This window comes from Canis lupus, chromosome 27 (assembly GCF_003254725.2).
Source record: "Canis lupus dingo isolate Sandy chromosome 27, ASM325472v2, whole genome shotgun sequence".
NCBI classification, from domain to species: Eukaryota; Metazoa; Chordata; class Mammalia; order Carnivora; family Canidae; genus Canis; species Canis lupus.
This window is the reverse complement of record NC_064269.1, coordinates 40384256-40410333: the sequence shown is the minus strand read 5'-3', so window position 1 is coordinate 40410333 and position 26078 is coordinate 40384256. Positions and strand designations below refer to the sequence as shown.

The window sequence follows — 26078 nt, the reverse complement described above, 5'->3', positions numbered from 1 at the left end:
CTGTTGTTTAATGTTTGTTTCCTGATTTGAATCACATGTCTTAGGCTTCTCCTTACCTTTGAATTTTTTTGGTTCCCTTGGGGCCCCTGCTTTTAAGGATTACAATTTATATCTTGTGTACTACTCAGCTTGCTCTGCATCCTTAACAAAGCTTATTTGAATGTCCAAGTCTTAGATTAGATCAGATTGTACTGACTTCTATGGAAGTTGGATACTTAGTGTTTGTTTTGTTGGTAGTAATGACTTCATTTTAGTTTTCAATTCTGTAGAGAATAGGATTGCCACCAGTTAGGGCAGGCAGGCTAGGTTAGCTTGAAAGGAAAGGTAGCTTCACAGGTAGTGGTATCAGGATATTGGTTCTTTTCTTTTTTTTTTTTTATAATGAATTTTTTATTGGTGTTCAATTTGCCAACATACAGAATAACACCCAGTGCTCTTCCCGTCAAGTGCCCCCCTCAGTGCCCGTCACCCATTCACCCCCCCCCGCCCTCCTCCCCTTCCACCACCCCTAGTTCGTTTCCCAGAGTTAGGAGTCTTTATGTTCTGTCTCCCTTTCTGATATTTCCCACACATTTCTTCTCCTTTCCCTTCTATTCCCTTTCACTATTATTTATATTCCCCAAATGAATGAGAACATATAATGTTTGTCCTTCTCCGATTGACTTACTTCACTCAGCATAATACCCTCCAGTTCCATCCACGTTGAAGCAAATGGTGGGTATTTGTCATTTCTAATGGCTGAGTAATATTCCATTGTATACATAGACCACAGCTTCTTTATCCATTCATCTTTTGATGGACACCGAGGCTCCTTCCACAGTTTGGCTGTCGTGGACATTGCTGCTATAAACATCGGGGTGCAGGTGTCCCGGCATTTCATTGCATCTGAATCTTTGGGGTAAATCCCCAACAGTGCAATTGCTGGGTCGTAGGGCAGGTCTATTTTTAACTCTTTGAGGAACCTCCACACAGTTTTCCAGAGTGGCTGCACCAGTTCACATTCCCACCAACAGTGCAAGAGGGTTCCCCTTTCTCCGCATCCTCTCCAACATTTGTTGTTTCCTGCCTTGTTAATTTTCCCCATTCTCACTGGTGTGAGGTGGTCTCTCATTGTGGTTTTCATTTGTATTTCCCTGATGGCAAGTGATGCAGAGCATTTTCTCATGTGCTTGTTGGCCATGTCTATGTCTTCCTCTGTGAGATTTCTGTTCATGTCTTTTGCCCATTTCATGATTGGATTGTTTGTTTCTTTGGTGTTGAGTTTAAGAAGTTCTTTATAGATCTTGGAAACTAGCCCTTTATCTGATACGTCATTTGCAATTATCTTCTCCCATTCTGCAGGTTGTCTTTTAGTTTTGTTGACTGTTTCTTTTGCTGTGCAAAAGCTTCTTATCTTGATGAAGTCCCAATAGTTCATTTTTGCTTTTGTTTCTTTTGCCTTCGTGGATGTATCTTGCAAGAAGTTACTGTGACTGAGTTCAAAAAGGGTGTTGCCTGTGTTCTCCTCTAGGATTTTGATGGACTCTTGTCTCACATTTAGATCTTTCATCCATTTTGAGTTTATCTTTGTGTATGGTGCAAGGGAGTGGTCTAGTTTCATTCTTCTGCATGTGGATGTCCAATTTTCCCAGCACCATTTATGGAAGAGACTGTCTTTCTTCCAGTGAATAGGCTTTCCTCCTTAATCGAATATTAGTTGACCATAAAGTTCAGGGTCCACTTCTGGGTTCTCTATTCTGTTCCATTGATCTATGTGTCTGTTTTTGTGCCAGTACCACACTGTCTTGATGACCACAGCTTTGTAGTACAACCTGAAATCTGGCATTGTAATGCCCTAGATATGGTTTTCTTTTTTAAAATTCCCAAGGCTATTCGGGGTCTTTTCTGATTGCACACAAATCTTAAAATAATTTGTTCTAACTCTCTGAAGAAAGTCCATGGTATTTTGATAGGGATTGCGTTAAACATGTAAATTGCCCTGGGTAACATTGACATTTTCACAATATTAATTCTGCCAATCCATGAGCATGGAATATTTTTCCATCTCTTTGTGTCTTCCTCAATTTCTTTCAGAAGTGTTCTATAGTTTTTAGGGTATAGATCCTTTACCTCTTTGGTTAGGTTTATTCCTAGGTATCTTATGCTTTTGGGTGCAATTGTAAATGGGATTGACTCCTTAATTTCTCTTTCTTCAGTCTCATTGTTAGTGTATAGAAATGCCATTGATTTCTGGGCATTGATTTTGTATCCTGCCACACTGCCAAATTGCTGTATGAGTTCTAGCAATCTTGGGGTGGAGGCTTTTGGGTTTTCTATGTAGAGTATCATGTCATCAGTGAAGAGGGAGAGTTTGACTTCTTCTTTGCCACTTTGAATGCCTTTAATGTCTTTTTGTTGTCTGATTGCTGAGGCTAGGACTTCCAGTATTATGTTGAATAGCAGTGGTGAGAGTGGACATCCCTGTCTTGTTCCTGATCTTAGGGGAAAGGCTCCCAGTGCTTCCCCATTGAGAATGATAATTGCTGTGGGCTTTTCGTAGATGGCTTTTAAGATGTTGAGGAATGTTCCCTCTATCCCTACACTCTGAAGAGTTTTGATCAGGAATGGATGCTGTATTTTGTCAAATGCTTTCTCTGCATCTAATGAGAGGCTCATATGGTTCTTGCTTTTTCTCTTGCTGATATGATGAATCACATTGATTGTTTTACGAGTTGAACCAGCCTTGTGTCCCGGGGATAAATCCTACTTGGTCATGGTGAATAATTTTCTTAATGTACTGTTGGATCCTATTGGCCAGTATCTTGTTGAGAATTTTTGCATCCATGTTCATCAGGGATATTGGTCTGTAATTCTCCTTTTTGGTTGGGTCTTTGTTTGGTTTTGGAATTGAGGTGATGCTGGCCTCGTAGAACGAATTTGGAAGTACTCCATCTCTTTCTATCTTTCCAAACAGCTTTAGGAGAATAGGTATGGTTTCTTCTTTAAACATTTGATAGAATTCCCCTAGGAAGCCATCTGGCCCTGGACTTCTGTGTCTTGGGAGGTTTTTGATGACTGCTTCAATTTCCTCCCTGGTTATTGGCCTGTTCAGGTTTTCTATTTCTTCCTGTTCCAGTTTTGGTAGTTTGTGGCTTCCCAGGAATGCGTCCATTTCTTCTAGATTGCCTAATTTATTGGCGTATAGCTGTTCATAATATGTTTTTAAAATTGTTTGTATTTCCTTGGTGTTGGTAGTGATCTCTCCTTTCTCATTCATGATTTTATTAATTTGAGTCTTCTCTCTCTTCTTTTTAATAAGGCTGGCTAATGGTTTATCTATCTTATTAATTCTTTCAAAGAACCAACTCCTGGTTCTGTTGATCTGTTCCACAGTTCTGCTGGTCTCGATTTCGTTGAGTTCTGCTCGAATCTTAATTAACTCTCTTCTTCTGCTGGGTGTAGGATCTATTTGCTGTTTTTTCTCTAGCTCCTTTATGTGTAAGGTTAGCTTTTGTATTTGAGTTCTTTCCAGTTTTTGAATGGATGCTTGTATTGCGATGTATTTCCCCCTTAGGACTGCTTTTGCTGCGTCCCAAAGATTTTGAATGATTGTATCTTCATTCTCATTAGTTTCCATGAATCTTTTTAATTCTTCCTTAATTTCCTGGTTGACCCTTTTATCTTTTAGCAGGATGGTCCTTAACCTCCACGTGTTTGAGGTCCTTCCAAACTTCCTGTTGTGATTTAGTTCTAATTTCAAGGAATTATGGTCTGAGAATATGCAGGGGACGATCCCAATCTTTTGGTATCGGTTCAGACCCGATTTGTGACCCAGTATGTGGTCTATTCTGGAGAAAGTTTCATGTGCACTTGAGAAAAATGTGTATTCAGTTGAGTTTGGATGTAAAGTTCTATAGATATCTGTGAAATACATCTGGTCCAGTGTATCATTTAAAGCTCTCGTTTCAGGATCCCTGGGTGGCTCAGCAGTTTAGCGCCTGCCTTTGGCCCAGGGCGCGATCCTGGAGACCCGGGATCGAATCCCATGTCGGGCTCCCGGTGCATGGAGCCTGCTTCTCCCTCTGCCTATGTCTCTGCCTCTCTCTCTCTCTCTGTGTGACTATCATAAATAAATAAAAATAAAAGAAATACTTTAAAGCTCTCGTTTCTTTGGAGATGTTGTGCTTAGAAGACCTATCAAGTATAGAAAGATCTACATTGAAGTCACCAAGTATAAGTGTATTATTATCTAAGTATTTCTTCACTTTGGTTATTAATTGATTTAAATATTTGGCAGCTCCCACAATCGGGGCATATATATTGAGGATTGTTAAGTCCTCTTGTTGGATAGATCCTTTAAGTATGATATAGTATCCTTCTTCGTCTCTCACTACAGTCTTCGGGTAAATTTTAGTTTATCTGATATAAGGATGGCTACCCCTGCTTTCTTTTGAGGACCATTTGAATGGTAAATGGTTCTCCAACCTTTTATTTTCAGGCTATAGGTGTCCTTCTGTCTAAAATGAGTCTCTTGTAGACAGCAAATAGATGGGTCCTGCTTTTTTATCCAGTCTGAAACCCTGTGCCTTTTGATGGGGTCATTAAGCCCGTTCACATTCAGAGTTACTTTCGACAGATATGAGTTTAGTGTCATCATGGTATCTATTGAGTCCTTGTTTTTGTGGATTGTTCCACTGAACTTCTTCTTAAAGGGGAATTTTAAGAGTCCCCCTTAAAATTTCTTGCAGAGCTGGTTTGGAGGTCACATATTCTTTCAGTTGCTGCCTGTCTTGGAAGCTCTTTATCTCTCCTTCCATTTTGAATGAGAGCCTTGCTGGATAAAGTATTCTTGGTTGCATATTCTTCTCATTTAGGACCCTGAATATATCCTGCCAGCCCTTTCTGGCCTGCCAGGTCTCTGTGGAGAGGTCTGCTGTTACCCTAATACTCCTCCCCATAAAAGTCAGGGATTTCTTGTCTCTTGTTGCTTTAAGGATCTTCTCTTTATCTTTGGAATTTGCAAGCTTAACTATTAGATGTCGAGGTGTTGAACGGTTTTTATTGATTTTAGGGGGGGGAATCTCTCTATTTCCTGGATCTGAATGCCTGTTTTCCTTCCCAGATTAGGAAAGTTTTTAGCTATGATTTGTTCAAATACATATTCTGGCCCTCTGTCCCTTTTGGCGCCCTCAGGAACCCCAATTAAACGTAGGTTTTTCTTCCTCAGGCTGTCGTTTATTTCCCTTAATCTATCCTCATGGTCTTTTAATTGTTTGTCTCTTTTTTCCTCAGTTTCCCTCTTTGCCATCAACTTGTCTTTTATGTCACTCACTCGTTCTTCCACCTCGTTAACCCTCGTCATTAGGACTTCTAGTTTGGATTGCATCTCATTAAATTGATTTTTAATTTCTGCCTGATTGGATCTAAATTCTGCAGTCATGAAGTCTCTTGAGTCCTTTATGCTTTTTTCTAGAGCCACCAGTAGCTGTATGATAGTGCTTCTGAATTGGCTTTCTGACATTGAATTGTAATCCAGATTTTGTAACTCTGTGGGAGAGAGGACTGTTTCTGATTCTTTCTTTTGAGGTGAGGTTTTCCTTTTAGTCATTTTGCTCAGTGCAGAGTGGCCAAAAACAAGTTGTATTGGGAAAAGGAGAAAAAGAGAGAAAGAAGGAAAGAAAACAGAAAAAGAAAAAAGGAAGAAAAAAAGAGAAGAAAAAGAGAAAGAAAAAGAAAGAAAGGAAAAAAAAGGGTGGGGGAAGCAAACAGAAATCAAAAAGAAAAAAAAAAACACGGGGCAGTATCTTCTGATTCTGTATACTTTAAGTCCCTTGACTTCCCCTGGAACTTGTCCGTCTAGCTGGTCTTCTCTGGGAGGGGCCTGTTGTGCTGATTTTCAGGTGTTAGTACTTGGGGGAGCTGCTGTGCCCCTGCCTGGTGCAGGGCTCAGTGGGGGTTGTTTACCCCGTGAGGCCCCAGGAGGAACAACCCCAGTGGCGGGGCCAGCTCTGGAGCCCTGGATTCAGCTCCCGCAGTAACTCTGGAGCTCTCCGTCTGCAGGGCCTGGAGGTTCCGGGGCGGGGCCGCTGATCTGCTCAGCTCGGGGCAGGAGCGTCCTTGCTGTCCTGGGCCCTCCAGGCCTCTGCCTGTCCCGGGGAGGCCGGATCCTGGGCTGTGTCCCGGCGCCCTGTGCTCCGGAGCCTGCGCTGTTGGATTCGGGCTCCCAGCCGCGCAGCTGCCTCCAAGGAGCCGCAGCCTGAGCCCCTCTGAGCTGCTCCGGGTCCAGCCGTGCATGCTGCAGTCTTTTAGGGAGCTCGGCCGCGGGGTGTGGTGCACTCTCCTGGGGCGCAGGTGTCTGTTACTGTCCCAGGGAGCCCGAGGGCATCCCCGCCCTCCTGGGGTCCTGCTCTAACTCCCTGCGGGCGCCTTTCTGCCAGGGAAGATTGGTGAAGCTCCTGGTTCTCAGGGACGGGGCTCTCCTGTCCTGGGGGCACTCGCCCCGGCCTCAGCCCCGCTCCTTGCGGGGCCCCTCCACCTTGGATGCCTTTTATTTCTTTATTTCTTTTTCCCCGTCTTCCTACCTTGATAGAAGCACGAACTCTTCTCACTGTAGCATTCCAGCTGGTCTCTCTTTAAATCTCAGGTCGAATTCGTAGATTTTCAGGATGATTTGAAGGTTATCTAGGTAATTTGGTGGGGACAGGTGATTTGGGGACCCTACTCTTCAGCCATCTTGCCCCTCCTCCGGTTATTTTCTTAAAGACAAAACAAAACAAACAAAACAGAGAAATCAGTGAACGCCTGCCTCTACAGCAGCTTTTCCCCTGGTGCATCCTGCAGGTTAGCTTGAGTATTACGTCTGGAGACCCTTACCATATGTGCCGTATTTATTCCTTTTTCTAGGTGGGTGGCACGACTCTTCGAAATGAGTCCATTTGAACCCTGGACAACAAGGGATAAAGTGGAGCGGGTGAGTATGTGTGATGAACATCTGCCTGGGCAGGTACCTACAGAGATGGATAAGTCAGAATTGATTTTGTTTGCTGGCTTAGGTTATTTTCATGATCTTGTCTATTATCCTTCTATATGAGGCAAGCCCTGAGGCTTGGGCCATGAAATGTACCCCACCTCCTGCTCCAGCTCTGGGGGTGTTCCTCAGCTTCTCTCAGACTTCACCTGTTTTCCTTCTCTGCTGGATCATTCCCAGCAGCACACAGACATGCCCTAGGCTCTAGTTTTTCAAAAACAAAACCCTTTCTTCTCTCTTGTCCCTTCCAGCTACCATCCTGTTTGTCTGTGTCCATTTGGGTCATAACTCTTCAGAAGAGCTGTCTATTCCTTTTTTTTTTTTTTTTTTAAGATTTTATTTATTTATCCATGAGATAGAGTGAGAGAGAGAGAGAGAGAGAGAGAGAGAGGCAGAGACACAGGCAGAGGTAGAAGCAGGCTCCCTGCAGGGATCCCAATGCGGGTCTCCAGGATCACGCCCTGGGCTGAAGGCGGTGCTAAACCACTGAGCCACCCAGGCTGCCCAAGAGCTGTCTATTCCTGCTGTTAACAGTTGCTTCCCTCAGTCTTTTTTTTTTTTTTTTTTTAACATTTCATGAAATCTTTAATGAAATTGGGGGAGGGGCACAAACAGAAGGGCGGGGCAATGGGGACAGGCCTGGGGGCAAGGGGCACAGGGCTGGGCAGGGCAGGGGGCTCTCCTCTTCCCTGCAGCAACCCTCTGCTTCCCTCAGTCTTTCTCACCTACTCTGTTCAGGGTTTTCCACCTGTTTCTCCCCACAAACTGCTCTTTTCCAGACTATCTATGATCACCACTTCTCTCCCTGAACCCTCATTTGCCAGTTTGTTCTCTGGCTGTCCCCATATTCCCTTGCTCTTCCTTGTCTCACTTGACCCTGCCTTTTGGTTTCCCTTCCTGGTTTACCCCCCTCTCCCTGAGGGGACCCAGCCCTTAGCCTTTTATGTATCTCTGCTCATTCTCTGAATGACCCTCCCCATGTTCCCTGCCCCAGCTGCTGCCTGCAAGCTCATGGCTGCATTTTTGTCTCCATCTTTGAACTGTCCCCCACCCTCCCCAGTTGCAGTCCCTTACATCTATTTGGGTCTCACACAGTTTTCTGAAACGTATAGATCTCCATAAATAGAATTACAAGCCTACTTCTCTCCTGGGCTGTCTTAATTAATGAGATCGTTGTTCTCTCTGTTGCTCAAGCCAAAAATCTAGGAATTCTCCCTCAATTTGTTCCTTTCTCTTACCAGTCTAAACCAGTAGTGTCCAGTATAACTTCCTGCAGTGATGGAAAGTTCTGTAATCTGCAGTGTTCAAAACAAAGCAACTAGCAACATGACTAGCAGAAATAAGATTTGAAGTTTATTTAATTTTAATTAAATTTCAGTAGAAAATTACCATATTGGGCCAGTGGCTACTATATTGGGCAGCATAGCTGTGGACCATCAGCCAGTATTATTCAGGCAGCCCTCAAAATATATGCCAGATCTTACTACTCCTGCCTCTCCAGGCCCCCCCCTTTTTTTCAAGTTTTTATTCTAAAAATGTAGGTAATAGTATTAGACAATTTGGCTTAAAGAAAGATCTCCACTCTGCCCACCTTAATCTAAGTAGGTCAATTATTCCTTTCTCATTCTGTTGATCAGTCTCGGGCTGCCTCTCTTGTCTCTCTAGAGAGTTGTGTTGGATTCCAGAGCTCTGGTTCTCTGTCTTGCTGTCTCCCACACTGCATGTAGAAGTGTTTTGAGGAAGGATACAAAGTAATCTCTACCTTTGAAGATCTATTGACCTTTTCTCAACAGAAACAGCCAAATTATCCTCTAAAAATTAAAATATAGAGGAGATGGGACAGTAGTCCTCAGGGAACAAATGTGAATGGGCAGGTGTTATCCTCCCCTCTGACAGGCCATGTCTGGAAAGCTGAGACTTTTTTCAAGATATCCTTGCTATGTTCATGAAAGATTAGATAGGAAGACTGACTCGGAACACTTGAATGTATTTTATGTGAATGTACCTCTTACATTGATAATGGAGCAGGCGTTGATACTTTAGGCTGAATGGGCTTTGCATTTGGAGGCTGCCTCACAGCCCTCTGGTAAAAATTATAGACTTTGTCAGGTGGGGAGGATGAAGGAGCGTGCAGCCATATATGCAAGTTGATTCTCTTCATATGCTTGTGGGTGGTCTGGGATCGTGGAAGTCTCCAGCTCATTCTCTACAAACAAGATGGGTTTGGTGTTTTAGATCTCTGCTGAGCATCAGGCAACCAAGTGAAGTACAGTAGGAGCACAAAGGTTAATAGATTATCTCTTAATGAACAAGGAACCAATGCTAATTATCGCCTTAATTCAACAGTGCAAATGGAAGCAGAAAGCCCATGCACAAGGGAGAATTGGGGAAGGGACTGGTTCTGCATTAGCCCCTATTTTATTTTCTTCCTGGACCTCCCATGAAGCTACCCTGACAGTGATGACTGGTGCTTCTCCATTGCAAATTGATTTCTGTTTCAATCTGGAGCCAGTGTTCTATGTTTGTGGGTAGTGCTGGGGACCTTTGTGCTGATATTTGATGGCCTTGCCTTTTTCCTTCCCTGAAACTCTTTTTTTCCTGTGGTCTACTTTTGGTGAGGTCCAGGAATCAAAACCAGCTACCTGTCCTTTGGAGACAAGTCTCGGTAATAGAACTTAGGGCCACTTAAGTATTTCAGGGTTTGGTGAGGTAGTGCTTTGTGCTCTTGGTCAGTTCTCAGAGTTCCGTGGTTCTGTGTATCCACAGCTTCACATCACAGACATGATATTGCCTCACCTGCCAGGCTTGGAAGACCTGGGAATTCAGGCCTCACCCCTGGAGCTCAAGGCCATTGAGGTACTGCGGCGCCACCGTACTTACCGCTGGCTGTTGTCCGAAATTGAAGACGTGAAGCCGGCCAAGACTGTCAACTTTTAGCTGCCCCTGTGATGCCCTGGAGTTTTGGTGGTCAGTCAGGTTGCCTGGCTGGTGACTAGCCCACTTTCTTCAGGGAATCCTGTATATAGTGAATAAGATCCCTCTATTAAAGCATCTGAGGATAAATTTTGCTGCAACTTTCTGTCTTCATTTGTCAAATGAGAAATTCAGTCATTTAGAATTTGAACATAATTTCTTTAAATATGTATTTAATAATGACATATATATTATTTATTTTCTGAAATTTTGAGGGATTTGAATTTCCCTTTGTCAGGCTTTTCCTGGCATATGTTTTGGAAGACACAGACCCCTTTTTAATATCAAAATATTGTGATGATCCCCCGGTGATGTATGATTGTCAACTAATATCCATTAGTTGAGAAAATATATAGTGTTGCATAACTAATCTGCACGTACTCACATTTAAGGTATTTTAAAAAAATTTATCTTAATGACATCTGCCTACACTTAAGAAAATAGTCCATACAGGTAAAAACATCATCTGTATCTATGAGTTCTCAAACTACTTGCAGTAATTCCACAGACCTCTGCTTGTGTCTGAACTCCCCAAGGCCTTTGCCCTGCTGCCATTTGGACAATGAAGAGATGATTTCAGATCCGTGGTTGTGGATGGATCATCTCTGGTGCAGAGGCAGTGCCACAGCCTCTCTTCAGTAATGCCGATGCTTAGGAATTAGAACTTTTTATATAAGTTGTTAACATCACAGCCAAGATCCACATGAACATGTGGTGTAGTGTAGGCAAATCCCTCAGTGCCATATGATTAAGAACTCACGTAATTTCTGGTGAAGCTGACACGCTGCCATTTTAGGTGACCCAGGGTTGGTCACTGCATTCCACGTCAGTGCAGCCACTTGATCTGTAGGATGGGAATGTCCTCAAAAACCCTGTTCAGTTATGGTTACGTCCACCACATCCTCACAGAGTAAGGTGCATGAACATTGAGGATGAGTTCTCTCTACCTGCCCTGTCTGCATGCTTCAGTCTTTTGCCCCTATATGGACAGAAGTGTGCTATTCAGGTGTGGTCATGGACCACCTGGGAGCTTGTCAGAAATGCAGAGTGCTGGGGCACCTAAGTGGCTCAGTCAGGCCTCCGACTCTTGATTTCAGCTCAGGTCATGATCTCAGGCTTGCAAGATCTAGCCACATCTCAAGGCTCTATGCTCAGCGGGGAGTCCTCTTGTCCCTCTCTCTTCCCCCCTCACCCTGCTCATGAAAGAAAGAAAGAGAGAAAGAGAAAAGGAAAGGAAAGGAAAGGAAAGGAAAGGAAAGGAAAGGAAAGGAAAGGAAGGAAAGGAAGAAAAGAAAGAAAGAAAAGAAAGAAGAAAGAGAAAGAAAGAAAGAAAAAAGAAAGAAAGAAAGAAAGAAAAAGAAAGAAAGAAAAGGAAGAAAGGAGGAAGGAAGGAAGAAAAGAAAAGCAAGAAAGAAAAAGAAGAGAAGAAAGAAAAGAAAAGAAAGAAAAAAAAGAAAAGAAAAGAAATGGGGAATGCCAGGCCCTGCCTGTTGGATCAGGATCTGCATTTTAGAAAGGTCTCTGGAAGTTGTGCATGTAAATTAGTGGAAAAGCACCAATGTGCAGGAATGCTGCGTCTGGGTAGGGCCGTTCCTGGGACACAAGTGGCTGAGGCCTACCTAGACCTATTAAACAGAATGTCTAGAAAAAAGACTTAGTGATTTTATTTTTATTAAACATGCCAATTTATTCTTCTGCACACTAAGATGTGAGAATCATGCTCTAGGGAAAAGAGCCCAATTCCAGCTTCACTTTTTGTCTTTAGCTAAGATAACTTGTTATTTTGGATGACACCCTGGTTGGTGACAAGCCAGCCGATAGGCACACATGTGTAGGTGTGATCTGAAAAGAAATGATAATTCTATAATGTACAGCATCTCCTCTTACAGAATCTACATGTTCTAGCAGTGCTGTTTCTTATTTGTATCATAACTCATTGTGCCACATACTTACTTTCTCTAAAACCATGATTCAGTCAGGGTAGTGTTTCTTTTCCTGTCATGGCCAGTGCCTCCTTTTATATTTCCTAATGCATCCTTTGTTATCCTATACGAAAGTCAGAGCTACTTTAATCTAACATATAATCAAAATACAATGTCCTATTCAATACCAACAAGAAATGAAAGTAGTACATAATAAAACAACATGGACTCCATTGTATCGAAGTGCGGACAGCCATACTGAAAACATAATGAAGTTTTCAATTGCTCACTTCAGCTGGGCAGTCACACCGGGCAAAAATGTAGACTGGCCTGACATTGCAGGGGAGGAGTTGTATTGGTCACTGAAATAGGTGAGCACTGTCACTGTTCATTGTACCAGCTTCTGTATTTAGTGAACAACTTCTTGTAAAATTCAGAACAAAGGAAAATATGATCCTTCCCAGGTTCATAGTACTTGCATTCTTAGGAAATGCAGCATTAGGGGTGCCTGGGTGGCTCAGTTTATGAAGTGTCTGCCTTGGTCTAGGTAATGATCCTAGGGTCCTGGGATCGAGCCCCACATCAGACTCCTTGCTCAGCAGAGAGTCTGTTTCTCCCTCTGCCCTGCCCACCTCCCTTGCTTGCTCTCTTTCATGCTCTCCCTTTCAAATAAATAAGTAAATAAAATCTTTTTTTTTTTAATGCAGCATATATTAAACCCTTTCAGATGCCCCTTATATCTGTAAAACCGAGTTAGATTCTAAGTATTTCAACTCCTCATTTGCTGTGTTGTGATTCACTGTGGTAAGCCTACCACTCCTGATGTGTGCCCACTAAATGCTCCTGGTGCCCCTCAGTCATTGTGATAACCAGAGGTACCCACAGGTTTTCCAGATGCCCGTAGGGGGCTTTCCCACTCCTGTTAAGAACTATTGCTGTGATGCATGCACAGAAATCTTGTCTTGGGGATCAAGGGATGGGTTCAGGCAAGGTGACAGTGGTTTAATTTGAAAATCTGAACACCATTTGAGCAAAAATGTAGTGTTTCCCTCCCTTGCCTGCCAGTTGTGCAACACAAGCACCTAACATTCTCTGTTGGCTTTTCTATCAGGCAGGCCCATGGCACACCATGGTTCAGCCTTCTGAGTTGACTTCTTATTTCCTTCCCCCACAGTACACTCTTCAGTAGAGTGCACATTTGAAGTTCAGAATGCAAAAAGCTACCATAGTACCTCTGGTGCTAACTTTAGTCAGGTAAGTTATTATTCAGTATTCATGGTTTGCCATGAATTACCACAATAACCAAACTTCTATGGGCGATTTTGCTGGGTTTCACCTCTTTTAGCCAACCCTTCTGATACTGTTCTTTTGGGCTGTCCTTGCTTGTCCTCTCATACTTCTTCCTTAGACGAAAGTGCCAGAGATTTTCTCTTTAATTTTCCTTGGCTCTTGAGAATCCTGTTTGCTTAATCTGGGTTACCTGGCATTGTGCCTCAGCTCCAAATCAAAATGCCACAACAGTCAACTGACCATGAAGGAAATATCCCCTGGGCCTCCATGAATAAATCATGAACCAGACAGTTCTTTTCCTGATGCTTCTAAATGAAGTCAAACTATTTTCTTCCTCTCCATTGCTTATCTCCTTCTCTCCAGACTTCATATTTTCTGTCACCTTTTCACTCTTCTCAAATTGTTCACAGGAATTGGATCCTCTACCTCTGTCCTGGTCACTTTTCCACATGGAACAATTTATGTCCATGTCTACCACATGCATATCATCTCCTCAGCTCAAATAATACTGTCTGAAGTCCCACCATTAAAGATTTTCATCCATTCAACTAATACTGTAAAAGATATGGGAAGATCCAGCCCCAAAGTCAACTTGGATTCAGCCTGGGCTCCGACTCTCCCCAGCTGTGTGACTGGGTTGTCACTCTTCCCTCCCTCAACTGTGTAAATAGGTTATGATGAAGATTTCTTGAGAGTATATGGATAAATCACTTATCACAGTCCTGGCAGATAGCAGATAATATCAGCTGTTGGATGACTTACCCTTCCCACCATTCTTGTGCTAGATGGTGGGGATATAAGGATGCTTTCTATGCAATGCAATGAATTCATAGTTCAGTGGCAGGAAACAGACACATAAGTAGTAGTTATTGTACCTCAATATCGATTTCTAGGTTTCTGGGAGGGCATTTTATCAGTATAGAAATTTTCAAATTATATAATTTGTTGAAATAATCAACTAATTTTTAAAATTTTATATTCAACCCACAATTCTAATTATGAATTTATTGAATTCAGCAATTAGTTTTAAGGAGTTCTTATGATTTATTTACTTAAATTTCCTGAGATAGTTAAATTCATTTAAAAAATAATAAATTATAAGTAATAATTTATTTTCTCTTAAGTTTTACAATGTAAGTTTTGCAATATATAAAACCTTCCTATATACTTGAACAAATCTAGCAAAGCTAATAAATTAATTATATAGATACTAATATTAAAGTCTGGTAATTACGGTTACTATTTACAAACTTCACAAAATTCTCCTACCTTTCAACTTAAAAACCAAAGTCTAAATAAATAAAATACACACTTGAAACTGGAATGATAAGATGAATCTGTTAGTCTTTAAAATGCTAAATTCTTAAATGCTATAAATACTTTCAGTACCAAATATGCAGAGGCTATTCCCAAATTTGACATGAGACATTAATCAAGGTTTGAAGTGCTCATTCTGTGTATTTGGTTTTAAGTCTTGCAGAGGTGGAAGACCTTTACCAACTAAGGAGGCACTTGTCCCATCCCAAACCTTTTGGAATTCCCTTCTCAGTGTATGGAGATTGCAAGTGACCAGGGATGGTGCCCTGGGCACAAGATCTAGGACACTCATATCCAGGACAGTTCTTTTCATGGTAAAGAGGAACCAGCTGAGTGTTCATTTATAGGGCCTTTTTTTGGTCAAGACTTCAAATCATGCTCTTATGGGGGAGCGCTTGGAGCCTGTTTTCTCTGGATTTAAGTTGCACATGACTTGATCATCACAGCTGATATCACCCCCCACCCCCCATTTATCACAACATTGTCCTTTATAATTTACTTATGTTCATCATTATATCTCTGTAAACCCGCAAATCTATTTATGTTCTGATCCTACTCTACATTCCTTTCATGTTCTTCCTAGCCTTCCTGTATATCTCCCTTGGCTTTGCTTGTCTCTAAGGTCACCTCACATACTTTATCCTAATGACAAAAATTCTATAATGGAAGCATTTATGAAGATATATGTGAAGAGTTCTTGGGGTATTAAAGGAAAGGCTATTTCTGAAAGGTTTGGGAAAATTCCACAGAAAATGGATTTTAAAGTTGTCTTGAGAAACATCTAAGTGTGCATGAGTTTGTTGTTTGTGTGTTTGGGTGAGAAGGAAGTAATCACTTGGCATGAAGAGAACAGCATGAGCACATGCACTGGGGCATACGGAGTAGGTGGTTATCTGTGGGAGACAGAGTCCATGTGTTATGAAGGGAGGACTGGGGAGTGTGAACTTTACTTTGGAGGTTCAGCAGGTCAGCTCTATACAGACTTGGTTTCCAAGGTGAACTCCAGCACTTTTCAGCTGGAGATTTGGACAAATCACCTAACCTCTCTTTCTCAGCCTCCATTTCCTTGTCTATAAAATGAAGATGATGATAATAATACCTATAAATACCTGTCTACATCATGGCATTGCAGTGAGGACTTAAGTGAAATAATGCATGTAAAATGCTGAGCCTGGCACATAGTAAGCACTCAGTAAACTTTAGCTGTATCACTTAAGTAGGGAAACCATGATGGTCTGAGTCCATCCATTGGTTTCTTGACTTCATAATTAATAGTGCTTTTCCTGAGGAAGGGAGTAATCCATGTTTTCCAAAGAATGGAAATAGGGGCTTAGAAAAGGTGAATTGCTGCATTAGTAAGTAGCTGAGCTGGTTTTCTAACGTGAGTCTATCTGGCAAGAAGAAGTTTCAAGGATGTCAAATAAAAAGGCAAATTCAGACTTAGGGAGAGATGTTTTTGAAAAGATTATTGCAACCAAAGTGAAAGACCAGAACTAAGTCTAAGCTTAACTCTACTGAAGCTGAGTGTGGGCAGGTTCTTAAGGGCTGGGGGTGAGCTGGAGGAGAAGCCCTGAGGACATTAGGCCATCTAGATTCTGTGAGGTCCAGGATCATAGGAGGTCATAGGTCATCAGTGTTTGTTATTGGCTTTATCCAAAGGGAATATAAACAGTTCTTAACTGTAAGACAGGAGGTGCTTCTACAGATTGGAGCAAGGCAACCAAGTTAGGCTCCTACCCCTCTACAGAGACTGGAACATAGGGGTGCCATCTCCTTGATGATTATATTTCAAAGGGATGGTACTTGAGGAAGACATTCCTGGGTTGTGAAATTGACAAAGGGCTTTTTAAAAATATTTATGTACATCTCAAAGGGGCAGAGAAAGACTTCACACGTTTTCTAAAGAAAATACTCTAAGGGAGGCCAGGGACCTAGAGTCAGGAAGAAGACTGTCCAAAGTTTAGTCAGGCTGAGCGAATGGCCAGGCCCTCTTGATTAGGAGGTACATAGACACAGGCACCTTGATGTGCTGGGGTGATGCCTGTGTAGTCTGTGGTTCCTGGTTCTGGAGGAAGTGGAAGGGGTGGGAGTCAGAGCACAGATGGAGGATTAGGGCCAGAACAGTGTGGGCTGATAGTAGTAGTATGAAAGTGTATATTATTATTTTTAAAATTTAAATTCAATTTGCCAACATATAACACCCAGTGCTCATCTCATCACATGCCCTCTAGTGCCCATGACCCAGTTACCCCCCACCCTCCGCCTCCCCTTCTACAACCCTTTGTTTCCCAGAGTTAGGAGTCTCTCATGGTTTGTCTCCCTTTCTAATTTTTCCCACTCAGTTCCCCTCCTTTCCTTTATAATTTCACTATTTCTTTTTTTTAAATTTCACTATTTCTTATATTCCATGTATGAAACCATATAATGATTGTCCTTCTCCAATTGACTTACTTCACTCAACGTAATACAGTTCCATCCATGTCGAAGCAAATGTGGGAATTTGTCATTTCTGATGGCTGAGTAATATTCTATTGTATACGTAGACCACATCTTCTTTATCCATTCATCTGTCGAAGGCCATTGAGGCTCCTTTTATAGTTTGGCTACTGTGGGCATCGCTGCTATGAATATTGGGGTGCAGGTGTCCCAGTGTGAAAGTATATATTAAACAAAAATTTTTCCCAGTGTATCCAAAGTGCACAGTCAATTTTTGTCTCAATTTTTCTTTAAAATCCTTAAAAATCTTATTTATTTATTTATTTATTTATTTATTTATTTATTTATTTAATCTATTTATTTATTGGAGTTCAATTTGCCAACATATAGCATAACACCCAGTGCTCATCCCATCAAGTGCCCCCCTCAGTGCCCATCTTAAAAATCTTAAACCATGTGAAACCAGGACTTACTTTTTTTTTTTTTAAGGAAAGAGCTTCTGAAATTTATCTATCATCTATCTATCTATCTATCTATCTATCTATCTATCTATCTATCTATCATCATCTATCTTTATTGGAGTTCAGTTTGCCAACATATATCACCCAGTGCTCATCCCGTCAAGTGCCCCCCTCAGTGCCTGTCACCCAGTCACCCCAACCCCCTGCTCACCTCCCCTTCCACTACCCCCTGTTCGTTTCCCAGAGTTAGGAGTCTCTCATGTTCTGTCTCCCTCACTGATATTTCCCACTCATTTTCTCTCCTTTCCCTTATAATCCCTTTCACTATTTTTTATATTCCCCATATGAGTGAAACCATATAATGATTATCCTTCTCTGATTCACTTACTTCACTCAGCCTAATACCTAATCCAGTTCCATCCACGTTGAAGAAAATGGTGGGTATTTGTCGTTTCTAATGGCTGAGGAATATTCCATTGTATACATAGACCACATTTTCTTTACTCATTCATCTTTCGCTGGGCACTGAGGCTCCTTCCACAGTTTGGCTGTTGTGGACATTGCTGCTATAAACATTGGGGTGTAGGTGTTCCGACATTTCACTGCATCAGTATCTTTTTTTTTTAAAGATTTTATTTGCTTATTCATGATAGACATAGAAAGAGAGAAAGGCAGAGACACAGGCAGAGGGAGAAGCAGGCTTCATGCAGGGAGCCCAATGTGGGACTTGATCCCGGGTCTCCAGGATCATGCCCTGGGCCAAAGGCAGGCGCTAAACTGCTGCGCCACCCAGGGATCCCCACTGTATCAGTATCTTTGGGGTAAATCCCCAACAGTGCAATTGCTGGGTTGTAGGGCAGGTCTATTTTTAACTCATTGAGGAATCTCCACACAGTTTTCCAGAGTACCAGTACCAGTACCAGTTCACATTCCCACCTACAGTGCAAGAGCGTTCTCCTTTCTCCACATCCTCACCAACATTTGTTGAAACCAGAACTTTTTATTTGTCATATTCACTGTTATGTGCACAATACCTAAAACAGTGCTAGAAGTCTAGTCGGCACTCAACAAGTATTTGCTAAATGAATAGGGTAGGGAGATTCTTACCTTATTCTTAGGTGAAAACTCCATCTGACCACATATTGTTCTGGTCTTGGTCACATAATAACAATTTTAATTTTGTAATAACATCTCAAGGCTAAATTTTGTCATGAGGATGCCCAGTCTCAGGAAATAATTTAAATCCTACCTTGGTAACCTAAATCTCTTCCTTTCTCCTCAGCTGGGGTCCAGGAACATGGTGTGGTTGGCCCTCACTCATCATCATCCTCACAAGGGTGAGGGAGTATGGGGGAAAAGACTGGCCTTATGGAGCAAGGGGCTTCACTGGCAGATAGATGTGTGGGCCTTCTTGGCAGCAGATGTTTAACGGTAAATATTGTGTGGTGCTTTCATGAAAGTGATGAAGGTTTGCAATGGTAGTCGAAGCTATGGAAACAGATGCTGCAGGAGATAAAATATCACATAATTAAAACATCACCCATTAACACCTTAGCACAAATTGAAGTAGCTACACCTCACTGATAAGGACCTCAATGGCTGAATAAGAATGAATAATTTACAGAGCTGATAGGTATGTGGAGTGTGGGGTGTTAGATGGAAACAGTACTAAGAAATGTGAATTAAGGAATGTAAGGGAATGTAGAGATTATTTGGTCTAATCTCTAAACGTCGTAACTGAAGAAACTGAATAAAAACAAGAGACATGAAAGCCGTATGGGATCTGGGTGAACAAACGCTTCTGGGGCCAGGCAGTCCATAAATAGGATGAGGGGAAATGGAAGCATAGGGGAAAATTTGTACTTCCTTGGAAAACTATACATCATCTGGAGTCTAGACTGTAGAAAAGAACTCACTCTGCCCGGCTATCTGGTTCAGAGTCTGTGGGGGCTGTTTCACAACTCTGTAAGCTGGAAATAGCTGATAGCAATGCAAAAATAATTTTTGTCCACAGACATGTGAATTCTGACCTCCCTCCCTAGTTTCGCCTCCAGTGGCACCTTTATTTCAATATTTCTGATCTTTGGATTCTCCTTTGAACTGGTTGTAACATTTCACCTCTTGACTCAGTAATGAATTAAATTCAGTCTTTTTTTTTTTTTTTTAAGATTTTATTTTTTCATGAGAGATGCAGAGACATAGGCAGAGGGAGAAGCAGGCTCCCTGCAGGGAGCCCGATGTGGGACTTGATCCTGGGACTCCAGGACCATGCCCTGATCTGAAGGCATATGCTCAACCACTGAGCCACCCAGGTGTCTTAATAGTTTTTAACATGTGTTCACTTTTATATCTGTATGAGAATTGTGATTGTTACCTCCGTTTCAAAATTGTCCTTTAACTCGAGGGACTGGGGTGAACTGGAGCAGTCTCACTGGCTTTCTACAAATGATTATTTCTGGATGAGGATGTTGGTCAATGTTACCAGCTCTCCACAGTTTTATTTATTTATTTATTTATTTATTTATTTATTTATTTATTTATTTATGATAATCACAGAGAGAGAGAGAGAGGCAGAGACACAGGCAGAGGGAGAAGCAGGCTCTATGCACCGGGAGCCTGACGTGGGATTCGATCCCGGGTCTCCAGGATCGCGCCCTGGGCTAAAGGCAGGCGCCAAACCGCTGCGCCACCCAGGGATCCCTCCACAGTTTTTCAAGGGAAGCTGAAAATCCAATTTTTGACCCTGTGTGAAACCTCTTTATTTTCAAATGTTGATGACTGATTTTTTTTAAAAGAAAAAAAAGAATCTGTGTGTGTCCGCAGAATCTCAGTTGCCCAGTCCGGCCCAATGGCCAACTTGTTGGGTCAGGAGAGCAGGGGAACCTGGATCCAAGGAGTACCATATGCTAACCTGAAGTAGAGTCTGGGCTCCTTCATATATTTACTCGCCCCCACCACCAACCTGCGAAGCAGGTACAATTCCATGTTACAGGACAGCTGCCAGTCCAGACCTGGCTCTTCTACTCAGTGCTGTTTTCCCTACCACCAGGAACAGTGGATGTTGGAGGAGGAAAAGAAGGTGGTCGTGCTTTCCAATTTTATGGGGCCAGCATCATCGGGTTCACAAGAAATGTCAGTTGGGAGATCCTTTAACAGTTGGCCGGGTGGGTTTTCAGAGAAGCTTTCATAACCTACTACATTCTCCAAATGATTTGTTTCAGTCCCAACTGAAGAAATATTCTTTGGTTCTTTAAACCTAATACCTAGATTCTTCTCAAGGGCAGTACTAATCGGATGATTGTAAATCACAATGGAAACAACAGTGTGGATGAATTTTTAGGAAAACTGGTGAGATCATAGGATAGATAAAAAGCAAAGCTTCTGCATTTTTGAGTTTCCTTAATAAGTTTCATGACCAGAGTGCATAAAGCATTTATTCATTCATCTAAACACTTACTAACTCCTTACCATACATGCCTCTCACTGTACTGGAGTCTACTTGGTATGTCGCATCCGTGTTAAGACTGTCTCTGCCCCTCCTCATTTCACTTTCTCTGATAAATGTGGCGGGCGAGACCCTGTGTTAGGCTCATAACCACTCTGAGAGGAAAATACTATCTCCATTTTACAGATAAGGAGAAGCAAGGTAAGGATGCACAGCTGATATAAAACAAACACAATATCATAAAACATCATATGATTCAAAATCCAGAGCTCTAAACCTGGATTATATCATTTTTATGGGGCTCATAACCGAACACTTTGAAATATAGCTGACTACTGATAAAAATAAAGCAAACCCTTCAATGACTCTGGTTCACTTGCCTCCATTGAGTATCACAAAACTTTCTATTCAGTTTCAATTTGGCAGAACTCTCATGATATTTCAGACACTGTGCTAGGTGCTGGGGACTCAAAGGTAAGAAATTGGCACTACTATGAGGGGACTCTCTAGCTGGTCTTTTATTTATTTATTTATTTTACCACCCTCTCTTTAAAAAAATGTTTTCTCTACTTTGTCCTTTCTCCTTTGCACTCATTCCAAATTTCACCATTGTCAGAGTTTCCCTCAACATAGAAACTTGAATTTTTATTCCCTTGCACTTAGAGAGTTAAATGGTGGGGGAGTCAGAAAAGGAATCATAGTTTAATAGGGATAATACTATTCTTTTTAGGTGTGTGGATTCTGACGTGATTGTGAAGAATCACACAGGAAGGGTTTCAAAGTTTATTATTGGCATTTTGGTTAAGATGAGGACAAGAAGGTATAGATGGGGGAACTCTCAGTACTGAGGGAAAGCCAAGGGGAAGAGAAGAGTCCTTGAAACCAGACAGAATAAAGAGAAATGATAAGGATGCTAGAAGCCTAATCTAGAAAGAAATTTGCAGAGCACTGGGGGTTCAGCATGGCCATCTTGAGTCTTTTCTGCAGAAACCACCAGGTTCTTTTGCTCTTAATGGAAGTGGCAAAGATAATATTGCAACCAGGTCCCCAGCATGAAAACCCCAGGAACCAAGTTGAGGTGTAAGTTGTCCCATTCCCAGGAAAACTGTTCCAGAAATGCAGAGAACTTACCATGATATGAATCTTCAAATCACATGTTTGGAGATGAGAGTCCATTATGGTTGACAAAGGTGTTACCTCACAAATGGCCTCAACATTATATTTAATTCTGCAAAGAACATTCTTAGACACATTGCCCACATTTCTGATGGTCTTGTTAGGAAATAGTCTGAAAGGAGTGAACAGCTTTAAGGTTCTTGTTAACCACTGAGAAATTGACCTCAAGAAAGTTGCACGATTTATATACTCACCAGTGATCGCCTATCCTTACCAACTCTGAAAATATTCCTTGTTTTTGAAATTTTTGTGTATTTGATAGGGTATAAAGGATATCATATTATTTATGCATGTGTGTTGTTTTGATCATGAGAAGGATAATTTTTCATATGTCTGTTGGTCATTTTATTACTTTTATGAATGCAATTTGCATATTTTATTTTTTAATTTGCATATTTTAAATTAAGGTAAACTTCTCTCTTTTTTTTGTCAACATGTAACCACATTTTATATAGTAAAGCTGTTGACCATAGATTATACATTGCAAATATTTTTTACAGCTAATTACTTGGCTTTTAATATGTAGAAGTTACATTTTTATTTAGTCGAATATATTAAATGTTTTCATTTGTGGAATGTCCATAATTCTTCCCTTCCCCAATATCATGTATCTACCCTGAACTAACAAAACATCTGAATTTTATTTACACATTAATGAGTGAAGCTATTATGTCCTTTCCCTTTTCTATTATTTACTTTAAAAATAAATATCTGGGTGGCCAATAATCTGTGATACCAGCTTTGTCATAGGATAGAGTTTAAATATGGAAACTTTGTCATAGGATAGAGTTTAAATGTATGGAATATGAGACCAGCCTGTCTGGTTTCAAATCCTAACTCCAGTAATTCCAGCTTGGTGGGTCTCAGGCAAGTTATTTAACCACTCTGTGCCTCTGTAAAATGATTATAATAATGTCTACTCATGTACTGGTTGTGCAAATTAAACGAGTTGATGTGTGGAGAGCAATTAAAAGAGTGCCTGATACGTGATTAACTTCTATGTACATGTTAGCAATTATCATATACCAAATTCTGTCACTTTTAGGGTCTGTTTTGGATTTCTCCTGTTTTATCAATGTACCATATTTTGTGCCAAATTGAATTACATTTTAATTATTGTAGCTCTTTGGTACTCTTAATAGCCAATGAAGTACACCCGAAGTTTACCTTGGTACTTGATGGGTCAAGACCTTGGATGAAATGAGGAATTGGGAATAACTCAGGTCTTTTGAAACACTAGCCATGGAAGGGGTACTCCCAGGGCAATCTCAAATGCATGACCTACACTCTCCCCAGTCAAGCTGCTTAAATAAATCCAAAGTGGGGCACCATGAGGCATTAATATACCTAAACCTCAGTCACCCAATGATGTGGGGGCCTGGGAACCACTCTCCTGAAGGCCAGGAGTGAAGGGAGCAGAGCAGAGTTGTGTCAAGGCTCGCTGAGGGTCCTTAGAAAGAATCAGTGGGAACTTGGATATTTAATGCCACTGTCCACCAAGGAGAGGCTGGAAGAGAGAGGATGCCTGACACCCAACCTCATCACTGTTTCCCAAAGTGACTGCGTGAGATCCTGCAGAGGGGACCAAAATATTTAAGTGCTGACTATTTTTGTGGTTGTTAATTACACTAGAAGCAAATAGAAAACTATGTGGGTAGTGGCTTGTGTAAGTGTCCTGGCCAGAGAAATTTCTTGGGCTGGGTTAATATTAACTTAGGGACTCAGGCAGGATGCTGATTCCTTTGGTCAAAGTATGAGTACTTGCCAAAGGCCCTTCCCTCTGACCAGCACCCGAGAAACAAAATTGCTATAAAGACAACTCTTCTGCACTCTGCCTACCACCATGTACTCAGTTCCTACCTTGAAGTCTTTGGAGAACTGTTGTAAAGCCAAAATAGTTTTTGGGAAGTATTTCACCTATGAAAATCTTGACAGTTTTAAGGATAAATTCATCTGCTGCCCTTACAACTAACTAATCTTGATGACAGATCTATGTTTCCTGGTAGAATAGGGAAAGCTGTGACATTGACCTTTAACAAGTATTTTGGCCATCACATGAAGTCTTAGAATTCACAACTATCAACTCTGTAGTGCATCCTTAGTCATGTTGACTTATGACAATACATGGTCACTGTTAGGGTAGGTGACATAAGACACTGGAAGAACCATTGTTCAGTCCCAAAGGTTTCTATCTTTTGGCCATGTTCGAGGGAGCAGAACTGTGATGATCAGCTCAAATCCAAGAAGCATATAAGATGTGCATGCAGCTTTAGACAGATTAGGCTACAGAGCCAAAATGTGGACATTTATAGAAAATCTTGTTTTATATAAAAACACTCCCAAGGAGAAGAGAATACTGTGGCTTATAAGATCTAAAGGTGTTCCTATAGAGATGGCATCAATTAATGTACCTACATTATACCTTTTAAACTTCCTTTGGAATATGGTTGGTAGTGGGCATCGAAGATGACAATGTCAACATAGGGGTGCTAATTTAATAATGGTCATTACCGGGTGCACACTGGGTACCAGCAAAGAACAAAGTATTCACCCTGGGGATTTAAATCTAAATTAGAAAAGGCATTAAAACTCAGACATAAAACATAATAAAAGAGACCACAACAATCTCTTTCCATTTGGGATTACTTCCCCTGATTTGGATTTATCTTGGTCCCTTCAGCACACATCTTGGTATCTTTGGACAACATCCTATGTACTGTAGGTACTCAGTAATACTTATCACAAGGATAAAGGGTGGATGATTTGTTAGATAAGTTACTCTTCCTCAAGGAGGTGGCCTTAACATTACAGACATGGCAAATCAATATTTGAGGGACAATGCTTAGAAAATTATTTCACTGTGAAACAATTTTTGGAAGTTTTAATTATGAGCTTCAGAGAAGGTGCTCATTTTCACTATTGATCTATCTTCAGCTATTACCAGTAGTGCTACAGCAAATGTTTCATGACTAGATACTTGCCTTTAGAGAACTGACCTCTAACTGACAAAGAAAGTGATCACTACATAAAAAAGCCAACTGTCGCCTATTTTTGAATTTTGATACTGGCATTGTAAAGGGCAAAGTTGAAGGATTTGAAAGGCCAAAAAGAGAAGGCAATCAATAGCAGAAGATATTTTTGATGGTACCTAATAAAGAACAATTGGAGTGTTGGAAATGTAATAAACCATCAGCAAAATGTCTTTTTTTTTCCTTCTTAGGTCCCCAATGTGTGAAAAGCCAACCATAAAACTCAGACACAAATGAGAAATGATTTTTCTCCAAGCTTTCCAGGTTTGAGAGTAATGAAGAGTACCAATTTATTTCTTTTATTATTTCTTATCTTCATAGACTATACACAGACTCCTAGGAAGCAAAGTATGTTTTCTTATGACTTATACAAAATATTGGGCATTGATGCTCAATAGGAATAAAACTGGTTGTCACTTTCTGCACACAAACTACTGGTACATATGTGGTAGATATCCCCTGTTTATAATTGTGTAAAATTAAAGTTAGGAGATGAGTCACTTTCTGAAGGTAATAGGTAGAATAAATAAGATCCTAGACCAGATTATATTCTTCCTAATTCTAATCTTCACTTTCCCTCTCCCTTCTCTGTCTTCAAAAGTTGACTAGTTATTTAGAACACTTTCTGTTGTTTTCATTGTAATAACCACATGATTTTATGTGGTAGTAAAATCGACAGGAGAAATGTTATTTAAATTGCCCCAGTTATCCAAATCTGAAGAACTGTGAACCTGGTTTTCTTTTTCATGAATTGATAGTGGGAAGTTCTGTTGTATCTGTCAAAGATAGAGACACATTTTCCTACTTCATTTTTTTTTAAAGGAAAAGTAATATCTACAAGTAAGCTCCTTGAAGGCAGGGACTTTGTCTTATTCTCTATGGAATCCCTGACACCTATACCAAGTACATCAGAACTCAAGTCTTTGTTGAATTAAAATAAAATAAAAGAAGAGATTTTTTTAAAAAGAAGTAACACATTTTATTTCTTTAATAAAACATCTTGGAAGGGTACCTTGGTGGCTC

At 41.0% G+C, this 26078-nt stretch overlaps 1 protein-coding gene across 1 annotated transcript in view; it reads left to right on the top strand.

The window, feature by feature from the left end:
- Positions 1-10069, top strand: part of NDUFA9 (NADH:ubiquinone oxidoreductase subunit A9) — a 40710-nt gene extending 30641 nt beyond the window's left edge. The window contains exons 10-11 of the mRNA XM_025461901.3: positions 6883-6949; positions 9773-10069. Coding sequence (XP_025317686.1) covers positions 6883-6949; positions 9773-9943 — 238 coding nt within the window. The 3' untranslated portion in view covers positions 9944-10069. The remainder of the gene's footprint in view (positions 1-6882; positions 6950-9772) is intronic.
- Positions 10070-26078: the final 16009 nt, after the last annotated feature.